The sequence below is a fragment of the Echeneis naucrates genome, chromosome 12 (assembly GCF_900963305.1).
Source record: "Echeneis naucrates chromosome 12, fEcheNa1.1, whole genome shotgun sequence".
Taxonomy (NCBI): Eukaryota; Metazoa; Chordata; class Actinopteri; order Carangiformes; family Echeneidae; genus Echeneis; species Echeneis naucrates.
The window spans coordinates 4,009,352-4,033,009 of NC_042522.1; the positions used below are offsets into that span (position 1 = coordinate 4,009,352).

At 41.7% G+C, this 23,658-nt stretch overlaps 2 protein-coding genes across 4 annotated transcripts; one reads left to right on the forward strand and one right to left on the reverse strand.

Annotated features, from left to right (window-relative positions):
* Positions 1-12: 12 nt before the first annotated feature.
* On the forward strand, positions 13-18,176 carry pkn3 (protein kinase N3). Of its 3 annotated transcripts, none has more exons than XM_029515172.1 (22): positions 13-234; positions 2,500-2,776; positions 4,638-4,807; positions 5,031-5,154; positions 5,495-5,646; positions 6,994-7,207; positions 7,313-7,495; positions 8,381-8,490; positions 10,558-10,701; positions 10,989-11,064; positions 11,181-11,337; positions 12,218-12,308; positions 12,407-12,465; positions 13,474-13,540; positions 14,197-14,288; positions 14,433-14,609; positions 14,710-14,772; positions 14,859-14,935; positions 15,019-15,161; positions 15,702-15,809; positions 15,970-16,050; positions 17,040-18,175. In XM_029515172.1, the coding sequence occupies exons 1-22, from the start codon at positions 214-216 to the stop codon at positions 17,238-17,240; spliced, it is 2,787 nt and encodes a 928-aa protein (XP_029371032.1). In that variant the 5' UTR covers positions 13-213; the 3' UTR covers positions 17,241-18,175. The 3 variants fall into 3 exon arrangements, with proteins under 3 accessions (XP_029371032.1, XP_029371033.1, XP_029371034.1); XM_029515173.1 differs by having other exon boundaries at positions 2,505-2,776; XM_029515174.1 differs by lacking the exon at positions 13-234 and having other exon boundaries at positions 2,609-2,822; positions 17,040-18,176.
* zdhhc12b (zDHHC palmitoyltransferase 12b) lies at positions 17,704-22,460 on the reverse strand. The gene is made up of 5 exons (XM_029515176.1): positions 22,016-22,460; positions 21,718-21,857; positions 20,814-20,906; positions 19,317-19,483; positions 17,704-19,238 (listed from the first exon to the last, which is right to left on the reverse strand). Exons 1-5 carry the CDS (start codon positions 22,110-22,112, stop codon positions 18,923-18,925), a joined length of 813 nt encoding a protein of 270 aa, XP_029371036.1. The 5' UTR covers positions 22,113-22,460; the 3' UTR covers positions 17,704-18,922.
* Positions 22,461-23,658: the final 1,198 nt, after the last annotated feature.

Below are 23,658 nucleotides of genomic sequence, written 5' to 3' on the forward strand. Positions count from 1 at the left end.
TCTGTCTGGTTAAAGTGGATTCAAACCTCCGCCCGGATCAGTCCAAGCTGTCCGCAGGCAGATACGGGGAGAGTCGGCCACAGGCGTTGAATTTCACACGCTCCTGTCATTTCAGTCAAACTAACCGCGTCCGTCCTCCAGGAGCTGGTCCACCGACTCTCCGACACGAAGAGCCGGGAGCCGCCGTGCGAATGTCCAGGAAGGACGGCCACCATGTCGGGGTTAACTCTTCAGGTAACTTCCATGCTCTTTTTACCTGACGCGAACTGACACTCGGCCAAAGCCGACGCGCTGGATTTTCCTGTTTGTCTCGTTTCCTTCTCTAAGTTCCTCTGTTTCTTTGACAAACACCTGTTAACATTAACTGGGGCCATTTAAACCACCTATAGTTCATCCACATCGCCGACATGACCTGAACCCGTTTTTAATCTGTAGACGGTTCCTGATTTGAGCTAACAACAAATCTCAACTGAAAGTATCCAGGCAGTAACACTTGTTGATTGGAAGCTTCCTTCCAGAACAACATCAGCGTTTGTTTGTTTTGTTTTTTTTCGATCACGTCAAACTGTAAAGGATGTACTGGTTAAAGCCTCACCTCTTTTTCAACTCACACTCAAATCTGAAACTTCAACTTGGAAAAACACTAAGATGTGTTATTTACCTGCTGTGTTCATACTGAGACTGTCTATGACTAGAAGACAGACTAGAATCTAGACTAAAATCTGTGTACTGTACTGTAAATATGTACTATAAAGTCTTGGAGACATGGAGGACATGAATTTAGCTGATTGGTAAAGGCATAAGCAGGTGTTAGGAGACAATACTACAGACAATACTAAGAGCTCATTGAAGGTCGACATGATGATGATGATGATAATGAGTGAAGCAGGAATGAATGAAGCAGATACAAGCTGAACATTGTCAGTTTGAGGATGTGAAAGTAAGAGACCTTATAAAAAATAATTAGAGACAAGGAATTAAACTGATAACTTACAACAAAACAGTACAGCTCTGTAGGGTCTCGTGTTGTATAATAAGTGATTCAAAACAATATTATCTCACAGTAAATGTATTAGAGTTTATACTTATTAAAACATTTATTTGCTACAGATTTGTGCACAGATCCCAGATTACATGAACAAAGTTATTAAATAAGCATAAGTTTACACAGCTTACACAGTGCTGATTGTGTCTAATAGCTGTACTTGGTGAAAACCATCCAAACCAACCAAAGTGAGAAACCAACTTGTGAGAGCGCAGTGAGATGAAGAGGTAATAAAAGCGTCGGGAGATACCAGTTATGAGTTGAAACATAGTTGTCACAGTGGTGAGAGATCAATGCTGCCAACAGCAGGATGAATAGTCCCAGCCTGCTTCTGCCTTGGCACCAGGAGCTTCTGTGACTCATCAGACAACTAGGGACACTCTACCTCCATTGACACAGTTTCAGAAAAAAACAAAACAAAAAAAAACAACACTTCTCACTAGTAGAGAAACAATTACATTTAAGACAACAAGAAGCAGCTTCATAAATATTGAAAACTCATTCTCTCATTGGAACAAGTTTACATTAATTTGACTCAGATGTGTTCCACAGTGGCTTGTGTGGACTTTACTAGTATCACCACAGTGCTGACCCCGAAGCATGGAGGTGGGATGGAGGTGATTTGAGGCTGCATAAAACCAAAAGGTGTAGGACAGATGGATTCATAAAATCTGTATCCATATACTGAGAGAGAAGATGACCTGCAAGCGATATTGTCACTGTTCAGAAAGTCTTGATGCTTTAACTTGCACATGTTAAACACGGACAATCAACATGGCGGAAAAAAGACACAACACGCATCTCAAGTAACTTTCAGCTAACTTCTCCCATGATTGCTGAATGTGAACCCCTCCACTGTTACATGACTGATGGTGTGTCTGGAGATCACAACATTGAAAATGACATGGTTAAAAATTCACAGGAGAAGTGTTCTGTTTACAAGAAGCTGGTTTAGATGGTATTTTTCTAATAATATTACAGAGAAACAACAATTTGAGCCTTGAGGAAGTTGCTGCTGTAGTAATAAACTTGTTCACTAGGGGGATCTGTTGTATTGTTTAGTTGTTTCTGTTTTTTTTTTTTTTTTGTTTTTTTTAAACCTGGTTTAACTATCCCAGCCTTCCTCCCTGTCAAATGGTGCCTGCCCTGCAGTGACTTTTGAACACAACCTGTGCTTGGTTGTCATTTAGTCTGAAGTTAACAATGAAGTTGATCTTCACTGTAGCTGATTGTGATGATTTTAAAGAATGTGTTCAAGAATAACAACCTGGATGAGAAATCTACCTCCTATCATATTAGCATGTGTGTACAGGAGTAATGCAGGTACCCGAGCAAATGTAACATAATACATAAAGACACATAATAAATACATAACAAGATAAAAAGCACTGTGATCAGACAGTAAAGCTGCGTTGATGTCTTTTTTTTTTCTTTTTCTTTTTTTTTTTTTTCAGAGCAGCAACCTGCAGGGTCTGGATGAAGGGGACATTATGGATCCAGAGTTTCAGCAGCGTATCGATGATGCTCGGACTCTGCTCAGGCAGGAGATCCAGAGAGAGCTGAAAATCAAAGAAGCCGCCGAGAGACTGCGGCGGGCGGTCACCAATCGCAAGAGTGCAGCTGATGTAGACGGTCAACTGAAGGCCTCGAGCCGCAAATTGGACAAGCTGCACTGGGAGCTGCAGGAGCTCAATGCTCGGTCTATGGCCACAGAGAAAGACGGCACTACAGGTAACTCCAACTGAAAAAGTGCAGGATATTATACCTCTTCTGAAAGGTAGGTGCTCAACCCAACATCTTTTCATGGAAACTCTCAGGGCCTCATCTAAAACAAATACAAACGTGGACAAAATAGTTTGTATCCTTCCGTTAAAGAAAGAAGCTCGAAGCTGGCAAAAATAATAATAAAAAGTTGCTGAAAATTAACTAATGAAAATCAGACATTGCTTTTGAACTGAGGGTCAACAGAATCATTTCAAAAAACAAATGAATGAAACTGGTTGAGACAAAAATGATGGTACCCTTAGAAAATATTGAAAATAATTTCACCATAGTGACATATTAAACTCAGGTATGTCCTGTAATTAGCATCACAGGTGTCGTCAATCTTGAATTCAGTCAGCCTGCCTATTTAAAGGGTGAAAAGTAGTCACTGTGCTGTTTGGTATTATGGTGTGCCCAACACGGAACCAGTGAAAGGTAAGGACAGTTCTCTACAAGCATGTTACAGGTAAAGGATGTAAGACCATCTCCAAGCAGCTTGAGTTTCCTGTGACTACAGTTGCAAATATTTAGAAATTTAAGGTCCACTGGACTGTAGCCATCCTCCCTGGATGTGGCTGCAAGAGGAAAATTGATGACAAATTGAAGAGACGGATAATCCAAATGGTAACCAAAGAGCCCAGAACAACTTCCAAAGAGATTATAGGTGAACTCCAAGGTGAAGGTACATCACTGTCAGATCACACCATCCATTGCTGTTTGACCCAAAGTGGACTTAATGGAAGACTACAGAGGCCTCCCCCTGTGGAAGGAAAATCATAAACTGGAATTTGCTAAAATGCATATTGACAAGCCACAAAGCTTCTGTGAGAATGTTCTTTGGCCAGATGAGACAAAATTGGAGCTTTTTGGCAAGTCAGAGCAGTTCTACGTTCAGACACAAAAATTAAGCATACAAAGAAAAGAACACTGAACCTACTATCAAACATTGAGGAGGCTTGGTTATGTTCGGTCGGTTATGGGGTGCTTTGCGCTGTGTGGCACAAGGTCTTGAATCTGTGCAGTGTACGATGAAATCTCAACCTTATCGAGGCATTCTGGAGAAAAATGTGCTGCCCACTGTCAGAATGCTTGGTCTCAGTTGCAGGTCATGGGTCCTCCAACAGGATAATGACCCAAAACACACAGGCCCAAAAACACCCAAGAATGGCGAAGAATAAAACATCTGACTATTGTGAAGTGGCCTTTTATGAGCCCTGATTTAAATCCAATTGAACATCTGTGGAAAGACCTGAAACATGCAGTCTGGAGAAGGAACCCTTCAAACCTGAGAGGGCTGGAGCAGTTTGCTCACGAGGAGTGGGCCAAAATACCTGTCGACAGGTGCAGAAGTCTCATTGAGAGTTACAGAAATTGCTTGGTTGCAGTGATTGCCTCAAAAGGTTGCGCAACAAAATATAAAGTTAAGGGTACCATCATTTTTGTCCAGAGCAGTTAAGTTTGTTTTTTAATATGGCTCTGTTGAAACATAATTCAAAATCAATGTCTGATTTTCAATAGTAATTAGTAAATTTTTATTTAATACGTTTGTCAGTTTCAAGTTATTTCCATGACAATTGTGGGTTTTGATTTCTTTAACAGAAGGGTACCAACAATTTTGTCCACGTCTGTATATCTTCCTAACAAATAGGGGTCTCATTTGTTTGAGAAGACACTACTTCTCAAGTGTTGTGTCATGGTACTAAAATATATTCCCCCCGAATAATTAGATGAATAAATAGATGCTGTACCAAACAAATTACAGTCTTTAGCAGGATCAACCCAACTAGTAATTTAACCCTCCAAATGCTATTATCTGACTGTAATTCAGGGAGTTTGGAGGGAGAGGACAACCAGTCAGCAGAGTTGTGTCAATGGGAGGAGGTCACATCACCACTAGCCAGTCGAGTTAGGACCCTGAAGAAGCAGCTCACCATGGAGACCAAAGTCAAACAGGGTGCTGAGAACATGATCCACACTTACACCAATTGCTCGATTAAGGTACAGTACAACACAGGTCAAATCACACATATTGCAGCACAATTTCTTTTACAACTTGTTGACATGAAACATTGGCTGACCCTCTGCCCTGACCCGTGCCCAAAAGTCACACCCAAGTCTCAACCCTCTTTACTTGTTGGGAACTTAATATTTCTCCCCACGGTGACACCGGTCTGCATGTAGAAGCCTCCAGTGGTCTTTAGTCGTCTGTTTTGTTTTCCAGGACAGGAAGATGTTGTTGACAGCCCAGCAGATGTTGCAGGACAGCCGCACAAAGATTGAGTTGCTGCGCATGCAGATTGTCAAAGTCAGTCAAGCCAGAGACGAGGAGCAGGATGGCACACATGGTAAATCTTACTAAACAGACTGCACTGGTCTCGGCCTCGGTCTCAGTCTCATAGATAGTACAATATCCACATTACTGAAACAGTATTTCATATTTATATATTTAGCTTCTATGGTCACCATTAACTACAGTTAACAGTGAAAATATTTAACCACATTATCAGACCTGGCATGAGAAAAGGAGACCCAGTTGAGATCATGGGGAGTGTGTATTGAGGTATCTTCAATATGAGATCAAATAGTTTAATTCGTTGAGGTTGGGTACTACACAACTATGTAAAAGCTCAGATACAGCAATCTGCTCTATTCTGTACTTTGTCTTAAACCTCAACTTGCCCCCAGGTCACACGATGGAGATGATCAGTTCTTTGGAACTGCGAGTGGCTGAGCTCATGCATCACATGAAAATCGAGTCAGCTGTGGCAGAAGGTGCTAAAAATGTCGTCAGGCAGCTGAATGAACGCAAGATTCAGGACCGCCGCATACTCGCAGAGGTGTGTACCAGCTGCGTTATATTGTACAAATACAGGGCTCAGTCAGTGACCACTGTTGCGTCAACAATCAAGGTAAAGACAACACAGTGGCAAGTAATAGGAGTTATAGGACTGAAGCGTATACATGTTTTAAATACTGAAGATGTATTTCATCTTTGTTCATGACAAATTAATTTGTCTCCATCCCACATGATTATAATTTACATTGTGGTGACAATGAAATTCTCTGTCAAAACTGTGGGTCAACATTATTGAATATTGAACAAGCTCCTTTGACATAAAGTGGCACGTCATCAACCAGTCTGACAGAAACATCACATTTTAATAACATTGAGACATCCAATAATTACTCAGTTATTTTCTGTTTGTATTGTTGAAGCAGACATTAAGAGACAACATGAGTGTGTGTCCATGTCATGTTTTTTTTCACCTTGGCGGAGGAGGAGGAGGAACTTCTGCCCAGTGTTTCCTCAAAAATGAGTGCTACGCAAGGGTCATCTTCTTTGTTTTTGTTTGTTTCTTTTGTTTTGGTAAAAATGTCAGACAGCATAATACCGCCACGAGTCAGGGTCTCACATATGGGTTTTCTCTGGTTGTGCTCCTGAAAAGAAGGTGCAGTGACAACACCAACACTTGAAAAGTTCAGAATTTTCCATTAGAGGCACTAAGAGAAGCTGAATAGTACACCCACACTCTGTGTTGAATAAAAGAAGCAAGTTCTCAGAATAAAATACTACTGTAAAGTAAACTAATTGCTGATGGCAGATCCCACTGAGTCAGGTTTAAATATTGAGTTTGAAAAAGACTAATGTAACTTGTATGTAAAGAACATGGACCCAATGGCAGACAGGGCTAAATATATAGTATGGAAGGTGAATATAACAACAAAATGAGAAATGGTTGTGGCATGTTGTAAAACATGTTTTGATGTGAGAAGAGATGAATGTAGCCAACTCTGCATTCATTGTATGCCATATACTGGAATAGAAAGTAAACAATATATAGATCCAACTTGACAGTCCTTTTTTAATATATAGCAATGAAATTAGATACATTTTCAAGTTTTTCTTTCAAATAAGGTCTCATTCAGTGTTTTACTGCTTGTTAATTTTAGCTTGAAACAGGACACAACCAGCCATGTTTTCCTCTTTTCCCACAACTATTTTAGGTAAAAGATCAGTGTTATCTGTATATCCACTGAAACAGTACTCCTTTAAAACACTTGATTTACAATTACAGCCAACTCTCTATCCCGATCCATGTTTCCTTTCTGTGTAAAGACAAACCCATCTGAAATATGTTGAAGAAAATAGTTTGAGCTTGTCTGTATTCTTGTGTGTCCCTCAGGCTCAGGCACGAATGCAGGATTCGTCTCAGAAGGTGGATTTGTTGCGTCTTTCCTTGGAGAGGCGTTTGAATGAGCTGCCTCACGACCATCCCAAGCGTGCTGTCATTAAAGAGGAGCTAGTGTTGGGAACCTCTCCTTCCCATGGTACACCACATAAGAAGACCAACACTCCCTCCTACTCATCATCCTTCTTCAAACCAGCCAGTCTAACAGGTTCTAATTTACTTTTATCCTTTAATGTCCTTGGAGAATACCAAACTTCCCCTTTGTCTGCATTTTACAAAGCATTGAACTGTGGACTCAAATGCTGATTCTCAGGTCGGTTAGAGGTATGTTTGATGGGCTGTCAAGACCTGTTGGAGTCAGTTCCAGGCCGTGGTCGTGTAACTGCCATCTCTTCCATCCCTGGAAGCTTCTCAGATGCAAAGTCCCTGAAGGTGAGAGCTGGCCTATCAGGACGCAGCACCAATGGCAAGACAGCCAAGACTGATGACCTATCCTGTAAGTTAATACTCCAACTATACTAAACCTGGTATTTCCACTAGTCTGTGTGATCACACAGAGCCCTGGTTCTCAACTTCTTTGAGCTGTAATACTTAGTTTGAGAACTCACTATTATTCACACTTTAGCAGTAGGTGACTAACTTTACCACCTCAGCAGGAGATGATTGCGCCGTCCCAGATTCACACTCATTTCAACCCATATAGTATAACATTAGTCTGGAAGAGTTAATGGAAAAATCATTCTCCAAAAATATTCAGAAATTTACATTTCAGCGTCATTCATTCATTCATTCATTTATTTATTTATTACCATACTTTTCTCTTTGGTGGAGAACCACTGACATAGAGGCTGCTTTAAAAGACAAAGGCAAAACTCATAATGAATATATTCTATTTGGTAATCATGATAAAATATCTCATAATCATGACATAATTCACAACAGACTAATGTCACATAATCATCCAGTTTTTAAAACATCTTCAGTGTCAGTCAACCCCTGGCTCAGACTGTTAAGAGATAAGTAGTGAAGTTTCTAAAATGAAAACAAATGCAAGTTAAAAATGGGGCTCAAGTGATAGTGTACAATAGACCCATTGTATCCATCGCAACATTATACTTCCTGTTTCTGTTGAAAAATCAACGACTCTTAACAATTGTATTATTAGCTGACTGACCTCTTGTCAGACAGAAGTCAGAGACGGATGTAAAGCTACAGTGAGATAGTTTTTCTTCTTATGGATATCCACACTTAAGATCTGTATGCTGCTCATGATGCATGATATTTATATTAGCTCAGCTAACCATTTTTCACAGTTTGAAACAGCCTGTTTAGCTCTTATTAGCTGCTCTGCGTTTAGCTTGCATCTTTGTGCTTGTTTCAGCGGAAATAAGTGCGACATTGAAGGTGGACAACAGGATTGTGGGGCACACACACTGGAGACAGCTGGGAAAAGAGGCCTGGGGCCAGAGCTTCAGCATTGAGCTGGAAAGGGTCAGTGAGCCACACTTGATTATATCTTAGCTACAGTTTCTCTACTTCCCTGCTGTTACAGTCACATGAAACAGTTAGCACTGCCATCTCACAGCAAGAGGCATTTACATGTTGTCTCCAAATCTGTGCAGCTTTCCTCTCTGAGTCTAAACGCAATCCCTGCATATCTGCCCCCAGACTGTGGTGAGAGATTCGTCAGGAGTTAAAGGCCTAATTGTTGCTAGGACAACTGAATTGGAATAAGTCTGGAACCAGGATTCTTCCCTTAGTTGATGATCTGCAGTTGGTCAGGAAGGAGGTGCCTATGACAGAGCTCCAGTAGTCCTCTGCAGAGATGCAGGACCTGCTGTAAAGATTGACATAGCAGCAACCAGTTATTTCTTTATTATAAAGACACCATGAGAGCCACTGAGTTAGACACATAACAGCTTACTGAAGCAATGCTCTGGACAGGAGGAATGAGACTTGGGTATAGTGAGAAAAGCGCTGAATCTTTGGACACACTAAAGGACACTTGAAGATGACAATTAACAATTCAATCCAAGCTGTCAGAGCCTGTCATGAATGAGCTTTAACTTAAGTTGAAATTATGTTTTAAAACATTTTTACTCTGTAAACATGGATTTTGAGTGAATCAAGCCCTAAATATGGTAACTCTATAAATTTCTAAACACAAATGTCCGCAACACAAAAAATTAAGTGGCCTGAAATCATCTGAAGCCATGTTAAAACCTTCTCAGCATAGACTGTTTGTTAAACAGTCACAAATCAAAATCTAAAACCTGTTTTAACTAACTTTCCCATTTGCAGTAAGATAGCCCTGAAAAGTTTTAGTCCATCCACTCTTGTTGTGGATGTGCTACAGTTTATTCATATACAGACAAAGAAATACCAGAGTCATATTTGTAAGGTGTGTTGTGTTTATAACCATTTGGTTCCTTTGAAGGACCATTTCTGGTCCTTGCTGTTATTGATGTTGACTGTGTGACTCTCTTTTTCACAGCTGCATCAGTGTAGTTCATCTCATAGGCAAAACTAACCAGTATCACTCACCCCCTTGACTACTTCCTAATGGTGACCATCTGTTAGTATCTATCATCATAGAATCAGAGTCTTTGATATTCTAATGTAATTCCAGCAAGAATCCTAAATCATTTGCTTTAATCTTGTAGAGGCATTGCTGGTAAAGATCTCGGTCTAGTACTGAGTGACCCAGCTCTGGCACATTTTAAAGGGCAGGTCCATGACAGTACACATACACGAAATGAATGAATAAAGTATTTGTATGATTAAACAATTCAGTGGCTTGAGAGGATCTTGGTCAAGTTTCAACCTTCATGACTCAATGTAGACAATGTTGGCAAAGAGATGTTCCAAGTTGCATTATGGGATGTGGAATTAGGTGTTGTGAATTGTGAGGAGCTGCTGGTTCCGTAATTGCTTTTTGTTTAAATAAAGTCCTTGACAGTAATATACAAGATAAGATCACAGTTTTACTGTTTTAAGTGTGTCGCCTTTGATTCTCAGGAATTCGACATTTCATGAGCTAAATTGTCAGAGTGGATTTAAATTCTATAAGGAATAATACAGGTATAATAATACCCATGAAACTTGGTGTCGAGATGGAACTGGTCAGATGTGGAATCAGAACAGAAACACCAAGTAGAAATCCTCCAGAACTGGTCAAAATCATCAGCACTGAGGTCCTGAGCATTGGTTTGGGTTCGGTGTTTCCACACTGGAAGTTGAAGTTCACTTCTCCACAGGCTTGAGTTGTTTTATCAAAGAACAGTCATTTGGTAACGATGATTTCAGAAGGAGATTTTCACATTGGTTTTAGTTTTCTAATTGCACAATGTGCGGAACTGTCTGTTAGAGAGATGAATAATCAATGTACTTTCAGTAATTTACAGCAGTTTTGTTAATGAAACTCAAAACGAAGATTGCAAGAGAGGGAGACATAGAAATGAGAAACTAAGACCATTTTAAAGTGTCTGCGATATGAGTGGATCTGTATTGTGTAACTTTGTAACATGTGTGTTGCTCAGTAATATTGCTTGGATCCAGTCCAGGGAGCTGGAGATCGCTGTGTACTGGAGAGACTGGCGGGCGTTGAGTGGGGTGAAGTTCCTGCGGCTGGAGGACTTCCTCGATAACCGACGGCGTGGCATGTGTCTGGAGCTGGAGCCTCAGGGCATCCTCTTCATTGAGGTTCTCACTCATTTCTAACCTGAAGTTTGACTCGTGTCTATATTAAAGTATGCTTTAAATCTCCACCTGGAAAGAAAAACGATGAACATGTTCACTTGAGAGATTATTTCTCATTCTAGATTTTTTTTTTTTTTCTCCCCCGTACTATTTTCAAAACAATTCACATTTTGTGTGTGATATTATTACTGTGCCACCATAAAAATAAAGTGTTTAAAATAATTAAGTAAAATCATACACTCGGGTTCAAGTGTCGGTACCTAAAACTCAGCTACTGTTTCTGCCTCCAGGTGACATTCATAAAGCCAGTCATTGAACGGCGATCCAAACTCCAGAGACAGAGGAGGATTTTCCCTAAAGAGAAAGGTAATTTGTGTCTGTCTGTCGAGAGATAGATATCTCTCTAACGATAGGTCTGTCTGTCTGTCTGTCTGTGTCTGTCTCTGTCTCTCTATGATCTCTTTATGCCCCTCTCTTCACAGGGAAGGATTTCCTGCGTGCTGCCCAGATGAATATGAACTTTGCCACATGGGGTCGTTTGATGATGAGCATCCTGCCTCCCTGCAGCTCCTTGGAACCCATGAGTCCTCCATTAGCAGGCGCTAACTCTGGCCCCAGCCCCCCAACCTCTCAGTCACAGTAAGACTCTGGTGTCTCTGCACACTGTGACCCAGAAACGTATCTCTGTTGACAGAGCTGATTCAATAGACACTTATTAATGTCTTTTGTATAGTGCTCTACTGTGACTTCTGGCTGTTTCTCTACCCATTCATCTTACTATTAACATAGAGGATCTGACTCCGATGGACAGCAGCATTATCACTAGCTTGACAGACTTAATTGTCATACAGCGGTTTTATAATGATGATGATAATACAACAGGGGGTTAGTGTTCATCTTTTCTCTTAATTTGTATAAGATCCCATGGGTAGAGATAAAAAATCATTTTATCCTATGTGTATCAAGGCCCAGTGTAGCTTTCAACAGAAATGACTAAAACACATCAGGGAGTCTCATTGTGTCACCATCATCATTATAAACACATCTCATGCTCTTGTACTTAAAAATAAGAGTATGAGTTAATAAAGGATTGTTTAAATTATTCAGGAAAAACTTTAGAGATGCTATTTTTAAATGTTTTTTTTTTTCCATTGCCACACAGCTAACATTAGCAGTAGTTTAAATACTGGTAGTGATGAAACACCAGCATCTGTCTCCAGAAGTGGAAACAACAGTGGTGTTGTGAGTGTAACTAAATTGATTAGTATGTATCTATTTTTGGATCTAAAATCAAAATAAATGGTTTACACAGGTGCCACAGAAGAACAGTCAATTGTTTTTAATCCCCCCCCCCCAATAATAAACTTTTTCATAAGGGTAGTTATTGTAGAAATGCACAGAGAATCTGCTTTTGGTTGTGAAGATGCTCCTGAGAGATTTAGGATATTAGAAAAGTTTAAGTGAAACAACACTACCACAGAGCGAGGTCAGTGATTCACAGTCCTATTGTTCCTCTCAGGGAATCTGCTGTGATGAATCTGAATTTTGCTGAAGAAGAAACTAGCAGATCTCCCCATCACTCCGTAAGAAACGCTAAAGGCTCTCCACAGGTGAGTCCATCACTGACACTGAGAATGGGTACATTAAACAGAATGTTTTTCTTCAAGCAACTGTCACTTGACGTCTGCCTATTTACCTTCCTGAACAGTCTCATTATGAAAACAAGAGCTCAAAGCCAAAGAGACAACCGTCCCTCCATCCTCCACAGTAAGTCCACCAGTGTTTCTGAAGGACTTACTGACAGGGTCCTCCCTCCACTTCCTGAAATACTTAGGCGAATGTTGTTGTGTTGTAAGATATGACATACAGTACAAACATGGAGTTCTCTTCTACCACATGTTAACTTGCAACCAGATGATAAAATCCTTCAACTTCTAAGTTTTGGAAAAAATTTAAAAACAGACTGAAATGTTACAATGGCATCATTATTCAGATATTTTTTTCATCACTCCTGGAATGTAAAGCCAGTTCCTCCAGTTTTCTAAGACTGATGGAGGTTACTGAGCTCCTTGACCTTCACTGAGCCTTAACACAACTCACTTGAGCAGTGACTTTCAAATGTCAGTAGCTCAAATGGTGTTTTTTTTTTTTTTTTTTTTTTTCTCATTCTTTGCTCTTTCATAAGCTTTAACGAACTAAATTTCCCTTTGGCATCAATAAAATAAGTCTGATTCTGATGCGGTGAATAAGGCAATTTGCCTGCTCGGGTGTAGTATCATCTTCATCCTGTCTTATTGATCATCACCCATTTAGTTTGTTTGCATCTGAAAGGATTCAAGAAAAGTCTTGTTTAATAGCCAGCATGTCGCATAAAAATACATAGTTATGAAAGTAAATGCTCCTCCTTTCATAAACGTGTTGTTTTGATGTAGTCGGAACTCTTCCCTGGGCTGGTGAGTTCGTTAATAGGCTGAATAGTTAGTTTTACTGGTTTATCGAAGTAGTTCTAGTTTCATCACTACCTCACCTCCAAATTTTCAAGTTACTGCACCCATAACACCCAGAGGTGAGGTGTGAGTCACCTGCACCATGAGTTTAGCAGAGGTGGGCTCCAAGTCATAATGCAGAACCATCTCAAAGCAGATCCAGAGAGATGTAGGAATCTGCATATTAAAGTGTCTTAATTGTTCTCTCGTTCTATTTAAAAATCCTGTCAACAAGGAATACACATGATACACATAAAACTGATTTTTTTTTTTTTTTTCCACATACCAGGAGCGCAGGGCTACAGATGGAAGACTTCAGCTGCATTTCAGTCCTGGGAAGAGGTCACTTTGGAAAGGTACATATATATGGTTGTGTTTCTGTCAATGTTCCCATGCTGTGATTTAAATTCTTGTTAGCTGTAGATGACTTCAGATGTTTGGGGAAGAAATTTTTATTCAACTTGCACGCTGGGAAAAGTGAGGGGAAGAGCCTGAGTAACAAAAGTTTCTAGAGGTGTCTGGCAATGGGTGCTTATTTCCAGGTCTCACACAGTAGCAACATTTTACAACTTATCCCATATTTTACATTGGTGGTTAAACTCTGTTCTACACTATTGTGTTGATTCTCCACAAATCACATCAAAAGATTCTTCTTTTTTTCACCTACTTTGCTGGTAGTTGACAAGAACAGCATTTATAGATCAGGTCAAGTGCCTGATTTTCTTTCATTCATTCATTCATTCAAGACACTAAAATATGTCCTATCAAAATGGAGTTGCTGGGTTACTTTGTGGTATCAAGGTCAATGTCCTTTAGTATTCTTTGCCTTTTAAATTATTGTGGGCCCACAGATTAATGTGAAGTGTCCTCATCGCCTTAGGACTCACAGCGTCCTGTTTGTGTCCAATCAATGTTTGTTGCTTCCCTCCTCCCTCAGCTCCTTTTAAGTCTCCTCTAAATTTTAACCAGCAGACATGGTGCTCAATGTTTGAGAGGTATCTCCTGTTCCCAGGTGCTGCTGGCGGAGTATAAGAAGTCAGGCAAACTGTATGCCATCAAAGCCCTGAAGAAAGGAGACATTGTGACACGAGATGAAGTGGACAGGTAAAAACTTCCTCAGCTCATGAGCAGTTGTGGCAATGGGAGGTAATGTTTGCTCAATTACCCAGAATACCTGGCGTTCAGAATCAGGAAATACTTTATTCATTCATTTCGTGTGTGTGTCTGTGTGTCTCTGTGTTTCTCCAGCCTCATGTGTGAGAGGAGGATCTTTGAAGTGATCAACTCCTCTCGCCATCCCTTCCTGGTGAACCTGTATGGCTGTTTCCAGACTACAGATCACGTGTGCTTCGTGATGGCCTACTCCCCTGGAGGAGACCTCATGACCCACATCCACACCAGCATCTTCACAGAGAAACAGGCCCTGTGAGTCGCTGACAGCTGCTCACAGACCCTCCCACCCCTGCTGCAGTCCACTTACACCACCGTAATATTGTCTGTCTCATCACCTCTTCTGTGTTTTCAGGTTTTATTCCTCATGTGTGCTGCTGGGTCTGGAATTCCTCCACAAAAACCATATAGTGTACAGGTGAGTCCTCCTAACACTGCTTTCACAACACTGTCACCTCATGTCTTGCAGTGTTTGGCATATGTTTGTGTGTCTCTGTATATCAGGGACCTGAAGCTGGATAACCTGCTGATGGATGCTGATGGTTTCGTCAGGATAGCAGACTTTGGATTGTGTAAAGAGGGTAAGGATTTAAAGTAAACGTTCATGTGAATGTGTTGAATGTCGGAGCTGCTTCAGGTTCTGACAGGACTCTGCTGTGTGCAGGGATGGGCCACGGCGACCGTACCTCCACCTTCTGTGGCACACCAGAGTTTCTGGCTCCGGAGGTCCTGACAGACAACAACTACACTCGCAGTGTAGACTGGTGGGGCCTGGGGGTTCTCATTTATGAGATGCTGGTGGGGGAGGTATGTAGAACAAGAACCAGATTCATCATCAACTAGGTTTTTAAGTACAATTAAGTAGCAGGATGAAGAAGTTAATATATAATTTGAATAAATCTATTGAAAATGCATTCATATATAACAAATGTGCAGAGCTGAGAAGAAATACTGCTCAGGGGCCCAAAGGCCCCAAATTCACTGTGTGGAAGGTTAGGGTTGTGGTCCACACCATATTATCTCCTCTATGAACTGTTCACTGTTTATTTCTGCAGTGAATTAGCAATAGACCAATCAGTATGTACAGTTGCTATGGTTCCAGCTGCTGCAACCATGTTTTTTGACCACATCTCGGTCAAAAACTTGTTCCTAAATGTTCACAGAAAAGCGTGTTAAAGTGTCAAGTTCATCAATATTAGATAGTTAAACAAATAAATAAATGCAAATATGAAATGGTAACTGAAAATAAATGTAGAACACACATGTATTTATATATTCCTACATTTATTACCTGAATTATTTGTTTCAGGATTAATTCTGATCTGTCATATTCTCTATCTTCCTCAGTCCCCGTTCCCAGGTGACGATGAGGAGGAGGTGTTTGACAGCATCGTCAACGATGATGTTCGCTTCCCTCGCTTCCTCTCCCCTGTGCCAGTGTCTCTCATTCAGAAGGTCGGTGTCAAGTGGACCTGAATCCTCCATGGGCATTTTCCCACAATGCTTTAAATGATGAAACACAGAGGTCCATGAGTCACAAACAGGGACTTCAGTCGTATTTCATTCCATCTGTCTTGTTGAACTGACTCCGCCTTCATCGCTCTTACTCTTTCAGCTGCTGCAGAAAAACCCTGAGATGAGATTGGGGGCAGGAGAGGACGACGCCTCTGAGATCAAGAGAGACAGATTCTTCCAGGTTGTGATTCTGCACGAACCACCAACAGCACATGATACAGAACTGAAAGAGTTTAGACTGGCAGAGGTTTGGGGGGGTCACAGTCTGAGCAGGAAGTGAAACTCTTGAAAGTCTGTAAACTGAAGTGGCTGAAGTTTTTCCTTCTTGACTTTCAATCAGTGTGACAGTGCCAGCTGATGTGTCACATCTGAGATGAAGTGAAGGATCAAGAGGAAAAAGGATGATGATGGTGGTATATTATGAATCATCAAAAACAATTTAAGCTTGCACCAGCTGAATTGGACTGCAGCAGCTTTTAGTGTCAGTCTGTAGATATCTTTTTCTACAAAGCTGGAAAATGCGGGTATTCGATTCTAGTCATTGCTGAAATGAAATTGATCATAAAAGAGGGCTTTGGATGGTGTTGGAACTGCAGTCAAGATATTAACCAAGCAAAGTTCATGAAGTAGAGAGGTAGACCTCCATGTTTTCTTGATCTATAGCTACATCTTGTTCTATGAGCTATATACAACCAAGACCTAATTCATAATCAACAGTCTTAATTCACAGAAAAACATCCTATTTTCCTAAAAGTTGTTTTAGGACTTCTGGAACATTGTGATGTCACAACAAAGCAGTCACTGCCCTTAGCTACACCCCCAAGTACCACCCACCTTGACTTGACTCACCATCAAACTTTAATAAAAGCACTACACAGAGCAAATTAATCATTGGCCAGTTGACAGCTGTTAGTAACTCCAGAGAGGGGAGAAATAACAACTAATAACAAATAACTACACTAAGATGATTTTTGCTTTTTAAAACCACAAAGTAAGTGTGTGTGTGTGTGTGTGTGTGTGTGTGTGTGTGTGTGTGTGTGTGTGTGTGTGTGTGTGTGTGTGTGTGAAAAAAAAAAATATCTGTGAACATCCAGTTGTTTGTGTCAAAATGTCACGTGAGGATTGAGCTTTGAATGTTTCCATTTTTGAGACCTCTTGTTTTATTCACAGGGGACCGACTGGGATGCTCTCCTGGCCAGGAAAGTGAAACCGCCATTCCTGCCTGTCATCAGGGCGCCACAGGACGTCAGTAACTTTGACGAGGAGTTCACTCGCCTTAAGCCAATCCTCACCCTCCCACGAACACCCTGTGTCCTAACTGCCGAGCAGCAGGAAATCTTTGCTGACTTTGACTTCTCCTTCATGAGCTAATCTGAGGGGTCTCACCTCTGCACTGCCTCACTGTCAGCTCTATCTTTTTTCTGCCTTCGGTGCCTCTCAAACACAGCTCTGGCCTCGCTCAGGTCCACATCATCTCTGAGGACTGTCCCTGCACTTCACTGCCTCTGGTTTACAGCAGCTACGGCTCACCACAGGGATTTGCTTCGCTTCTGGGATGACTTTTGTTTTACATACATGGATATTGTCAGCGATGCTCAGTGGCAACTTCTTTAAGTACGACTGTCAATATGTGATCCACATTAAGACTAGTGAATGAACAAGGGAATCATTTTATGTGTAAAAAACAGTTTTATGTTGTTAGAATGAGATGATATATAAATACAAGAAAAAATTCAGCTACTAATGGATTTTTTTAAATAAGTCATGAAGGTTATATATTAAACTACATGAAGGAAATATGAATAAACAGATCTGCTGGACACTGAAAGAGCAGGAAACTTCACTTTTATTTGATATTTCAAATTTGTAAAAAAAAACAAAACACTGCATGACAATATTGCATATAATTCAGAAGTAAATGACATTAGTGAATTCATGTAAAGTCATGTAAACAAGGGCTCTCACTAAGGACTCAGTCTAATCAGAATTAGCCAGTCGCTGCACATTACAGCCAACACCACATTTATTGCTGTTTTTACTATTGCACAAGGAAAATCTCAGACAGAAGAACCACGAGTTATTCTACTAAAACACTCATAAAAAACTGTTTAAAAAGCATTCATTATATAAAATAACTGGAAATGCTTCCATACATTATGGTTAGATTCAACACTAGAAACAACAGTACAGTGTTCACACCTTCATAGTTTAATTTCCCAAAAATTAAATAACGGGATTCTTTCACTTGGTCTGACAGAAAGTGGACCCTGTAAAACCTCTGAATAAATATCAACTACACAAATGTATCAAATAAAAACACAAATTTAAAGAGAGAAGCTTCAGCTTGTTGATCAGGATGCGAGTCCAGAACCAACCTCAGATCTGGATTATCTACACATGCCCCTAAAACAAAAGCTTTACACAAATGATGGTGAAGGTGAAGGAATTGGGATTGAATTTGAGTATAAATTAGCAGTCTTTTCATCCATTAATCTTCAAATGCTTACCCGAAGTCAGGTCGTACCTTTAGCAGGGAGCCCCAGACTTCCTCTTCCCCGGCAACCTCGGCTAACTCTGACTGGGGGATCCAGAGGCGCTCTCAGGCCAGTTGGGAGATATCTCTCCATCTGATCCTGGGTCTGCCCTGAGGTCTCCTCCCAGTTGGACATGCCAGGAGCAGCTCCCTGGAGAGACACCCTGGTTAGGCCCTGGTGTTCTGTGAGTCAGTGGAAGCAGGTGGACCAGTGGTGCATGAAGAGGGAAGTGCTGCAGACTGTGGAGCTGATGAAGAGAGGTAGTAGCTGGATCGGACTTCATGAAAACAGCAGGATGTGTCGAACAACGTAGAACACAACCCAGTAAGAGAACACAAGCAAACGACCCACTGAACCACTGGGAGCAGGGAAGTTCAACAAGAAGAGAGGAGGCAGAGTACTGACACAACACAAGAGCCTGTTTAAAGGTAAACGCAGGAGCGGATCCTCCCCTCGCATTGTGATTAAGTAGGCAATCCTCAGGTGCGACATCTGGTCTTGTCAGTCTGTTCCTGCTCCTTAGACTTGGTCACTACCCTCCCTGAAGTACACCTGCTCCCACACCACTGTGCCCCACACGCAGAAAAAGCCCCAAAGGTTGTGGAAGGTGCCACGGTCGAAGGGGTTTTCATCAGCACCGCAGTGTTTGAGGTAGGAGATGCGGTGGCGGGACATGAACTCCCAAGTGGTGGTGTTGAGAGACACCAGGTACAAGTGGGAGCCGAGCAGGAGCAGCACGATGAGCGACAATAGGGCTACCAGCACAGCCACAGCCAGCAGCGTGCTGTTGGTGCGCAGCCACAGCTGCCAGGTAGGTGTGTAGCTGAAACCCGTCCTGAAGAAACAAGCAGGGAGAGAAGTGAGGCAGCTGAAGGATGTGTTTGCCCACAAACAGTGACAGAGCTGAACTCACCAGGCGATATGCAGCCCCCACAGCAGCACCAGCAACTGGACAGCCAGGTACAGCACGAACCAGCGGTGGTTCCTCTCGCCCACACAGTTCTCAATCCAGGGGCAGTGATGGTCGTAACGCCGGACACAGTGTTGACACGTCTGGCAGTGCTTTGATCTCATTGGCTGCTACTTGGGATAAAGGTCATTGTATTTATAGGAAACAAATACTAAAATCCTGCAATTGGCTGGCGACCTGTCCAGGGCGACCCCGCCCTTGCCTGATGTGAGCTGGGATTGGCTCCAGTGCTGCGGGGACTGTATTATGTTCTTTAACACTGTGAGTAGCTTAAGTAAACACCAGCTGCAGCAGAAATAAACTTAAATAAAGCAGCTCGCTGCTTATTTCTCATGAGGTACACCCATTCACAGTTACACTGTATACCACAGTATACACCTGCTGCAAAGCATTGTGAGCATTAAGCCACAAGCTGTGTATACAGGCATTTACATGTACGTGCTTTTTTAACTGCTCACATTTGACAACCAATCAGACACATTAGATTTAGAGTGGACATGGCTATTGTTGTGAATTAGATCCGACAATCGGTTGCACAGTGATGAGGCTTTCCTGTTTGGATTTGATCTCACACTGGTTTCCATCTGAGATACAAAGGTGTCTGCTCTCAGTGCAGTATCCATTTCTGGCTAGCCATTCACAGAATTAAATCTCTAACTCAGCTGCTGGTCAGGTCTAGTGCTTGAGGGGCTGCTGTGTTTGTGTTTACACATCTTGGTCCCCATTGTAAGGATATGTATGAGAGGATAATACAGTGCACCCTGAAACAATAGTTTTGGGGGCAGTTCCTTCTCCCCTCCTCTCTAACTATTCTATGTATATTCTGACCCCAGCTGTGCCTCTAATCCACAAGGATGTTACAGACTCAGTGGATGACACAAAGTCTGTAGTGCAGTCTCTCTGCTGTGCGCTGAACTGACTCCTGCTCCATCACATAATGCTTTGTTTAGGATGAGCGTGTAAGATAGAGCTGTGCTGCTGTTATTCTATACTGCCGAGGGACACAAGTGTCACATTTCACCTCAGCGTGACCTTGACTCCACAGATGACAAATGAAACATGACACCCAGTGTCATAAACTTGCAGCAGATTCATACCAAAGAATTTTGGCCCGGTATCCTCAAGCTTTTTCCAGAGCTGTCAGCAACATCTCAGGCTTCGCTAAAAATTCACATTCTCACTTCAAAATTGCGAGTAAAGTTCTTAAAATGTTGCCATGGTCAAGAAAAACAATCACGCATTTAATTTTCAGACAGAGTAAAATCAACCATAGAAAGTGTTTTCTATTAAAAAAAAAAAAAAGTTAAACAATATTTGGTGACAAAATATCTGACTCAAACACACTCTTGCCTCACAAATATCAGTCTTTTATCTAACCGTGTTAAAATGACACCAACAACCTAATGCCCCATCACCCCCCTTGGCAGTTGGGCAGTATACCTGCAGCAGACAGTGTCCACAGCGGCGCTGACGCAGGGACTTGGTAGTGGGTGGGATCATATCCATCTGCTCCTCAGTGACTCCCAATGTGAACTGGAACAACACAGGACACAAACAACACATTAACATATTGTACAAACGCAAATACATCATTCACTTACACACACACATACACTCCTTAAACATGCAAACACCAACATCAACCTGAAAATATTTTAGATTTCCTCAGCTAATAAATAGAACAACAAAGCAGTGGGTGAGTTAATGCCAACATCAGCAGCATATGTCCTTCATTTATGATGAACACAGTGTTTCCACTGTGACAGATTTATTATTGATCACTTCTACAAAAACTTGCCAGACAAGTAAACAGGAAAAACTAAAGGTTCTGAAAAGTACAAATATATTGTTCCCAAGTCAATCTTTCTAAAAGGTGAAAATTCAGCTACATGGTGCACACACAGCCCAAACTAATGGCGTGTGCTGTGATGCTTTTAAGGTCAGGATAAAATCTCAAGGTTTCAAATGTATTCACAAGACTTCATATCTTATTTCTCCCATATACTATAAATTCACCCAAACAAAGCTCTTGCAGTGTTGCAGACTTCTGACATAAGAGTAAGTGTTCCTCTAATTGACTCTCCGACATTGATGCATCAAATAAACACCTGCACTGTCACACAATACAGCCACGGGAGAAGGCAGAGACGCTGTCATCTCACGGGTCACAGAGGAGGCACCGGCACTGGACCGTTTGTGAATTTAAATTATTTCAGATCATTTTTAATTGTTATAATCAATATCTTCATCTTCATTGGCCATCAGCCATTTTAAGCACCAACATCTGATGACCTGCCCACTGCAGCGGTGTGAGGACAGACGTGTTGGCGGGCTCAGAGATCACCTGCAGATCGCTGTCATCAGACAGGATGAATCCCGGGTCCATCAGAGAGACAGCGAAGTAGAGGAGAACCGACACGAGAACCAGCAGGACGAAGAGGACTGGCTGGACCAGCTGACCCGTCTCCTCCTGCTTCCTCAGCTCTTCAACACACACACACACACACACGGACAAGTGGAGACGATGGTTTAACCCAGTAACACAGTCCAGTCTGAGCAGCAGCTTCGTTCCTTAGCTAATGTCAGTGTATCTGCTGACATTAGCTTGAACATATAATGTCAGTCCATGCTATCGGACTTACCTGTATCATGCAGGAAGAGTATTAAGGTTATGACCCATGTCAGAATCACATGAGCAGTTCTCACTAGAAACCCTGAGCCGAAAACATTTTTGAACATCGTCCTAACATGTTAGCCCCGCCACCGGGCTCACAGAGACCTACAACGCCGCCGGCTAACGACCAAGGGCCACCGAGCGCCAAACACAACCGGCTGCCGTAAACTTCCCCGGGACCTCAAGACACTGGGTCCCCCCCGGTCCTGTCCGGTTCCGACCCGAACCCTGGTGTCGTCACTGAATCAACTGTCGTACCCGAGACCGCCTGCGTGCGAGGCGGCTGCTGCCTCAGAAGTGTGTCGGTACCAAAAAAAGGTTGAAGTAGAAACAGTGTGGGGAGAATCTGTTATATAAGAGCTGGCTGCGGAGGACTCCCGATCCTCCGCTCCACTTAAATCCGTTTGTTATTGTTGTCGCTCCGCACAGCATCTTAGCTGTAATTGGCCAACCTCAGTCACGAGACATTCCAGGATGGGTGCCCGGGAGGGTCAAAAAGGCTTAAGGACGACGCACTTGTCTCTGAGGGACTGGAACGGCTTGTACAGTCCTGATTGGTTTTCAGTCAGAGAGATAGATGATCATCTTTTTCCGGCGGTATTAAATGGAGGAGATAATAACTCCAGACTTCGCTATGTTGTCACAGTAAAGTCTGGCGTGGATAAACAGCAATAGAGGACTCCTCAGATGGATGAGGTGGCAGGGAACCACACATTTTACTGACTGATCCGGACCGCAACTGGATTTAGCTAGACCACCGTGTAAACCTGTTCAGTTCTGTTAATCCTGCTGGGACAAACCTGCCTGGTTCAGGTTATTGTCTCCTGAGGTCTGACCCAAGGTCGTGGGGTAAGTGGCTCGCCGTGCACCTCCAAAAATGGCGAGGCACCACAGTCTATACATGTGGAGCTAAAGCCTAATATTAATAATTAATATTGCATTAATGTATTAAAAAATGAGGAAGGAACATCAGAGCCACAGTTTTATTTATGAGCCTGAAATTCAATCGTATGCAAAGAAATGGGAATATAATGCCAGAAAATGCTCAATATCTCATAGTAAAGAAAAAGCTCTTAAAGCAAAAATAAAAAATTAAAAAAAAAGTAAAAGAGCTTATTAAAAGTTTGAGCACACTTTGTAAGAAAGGCAATTACACAGAAGAGAACAAACAGGAATTGATGGATGGAAGAATGAGAACAAAACACTTCATGTCTTTGCCGATGAGAGAAAAGACATCAAGAAAGAAAAGCCATCAAGTCGTTATTGATCAAAAACGAAGAATGTTCAGATTCTAAAATTGATTTCTAATGAACTTTTTATAATTGCTTCTATAGAAAATCACACTCCGAACAAGATTGCTTAACTTTTAACGTTTTTAACGTTTTATTTTACTAAAGATAAAATTCCCACAGTTAACCAAGAGTATAACAATTTATATAATGCAAAATCCTTTCATAACTCGAACTCTAAAGGCATTTGGATTTGGAGACTGTTTCACAAAAGTTATTTTTGTTTTTACAAGGACATCAACAGCTGTGTTTTACTGCCTCAATGTGACATCGCCTCATTTTGATGTGCAAAGAGGAATCTGGAAAGGCTGTCCAGCCAGTC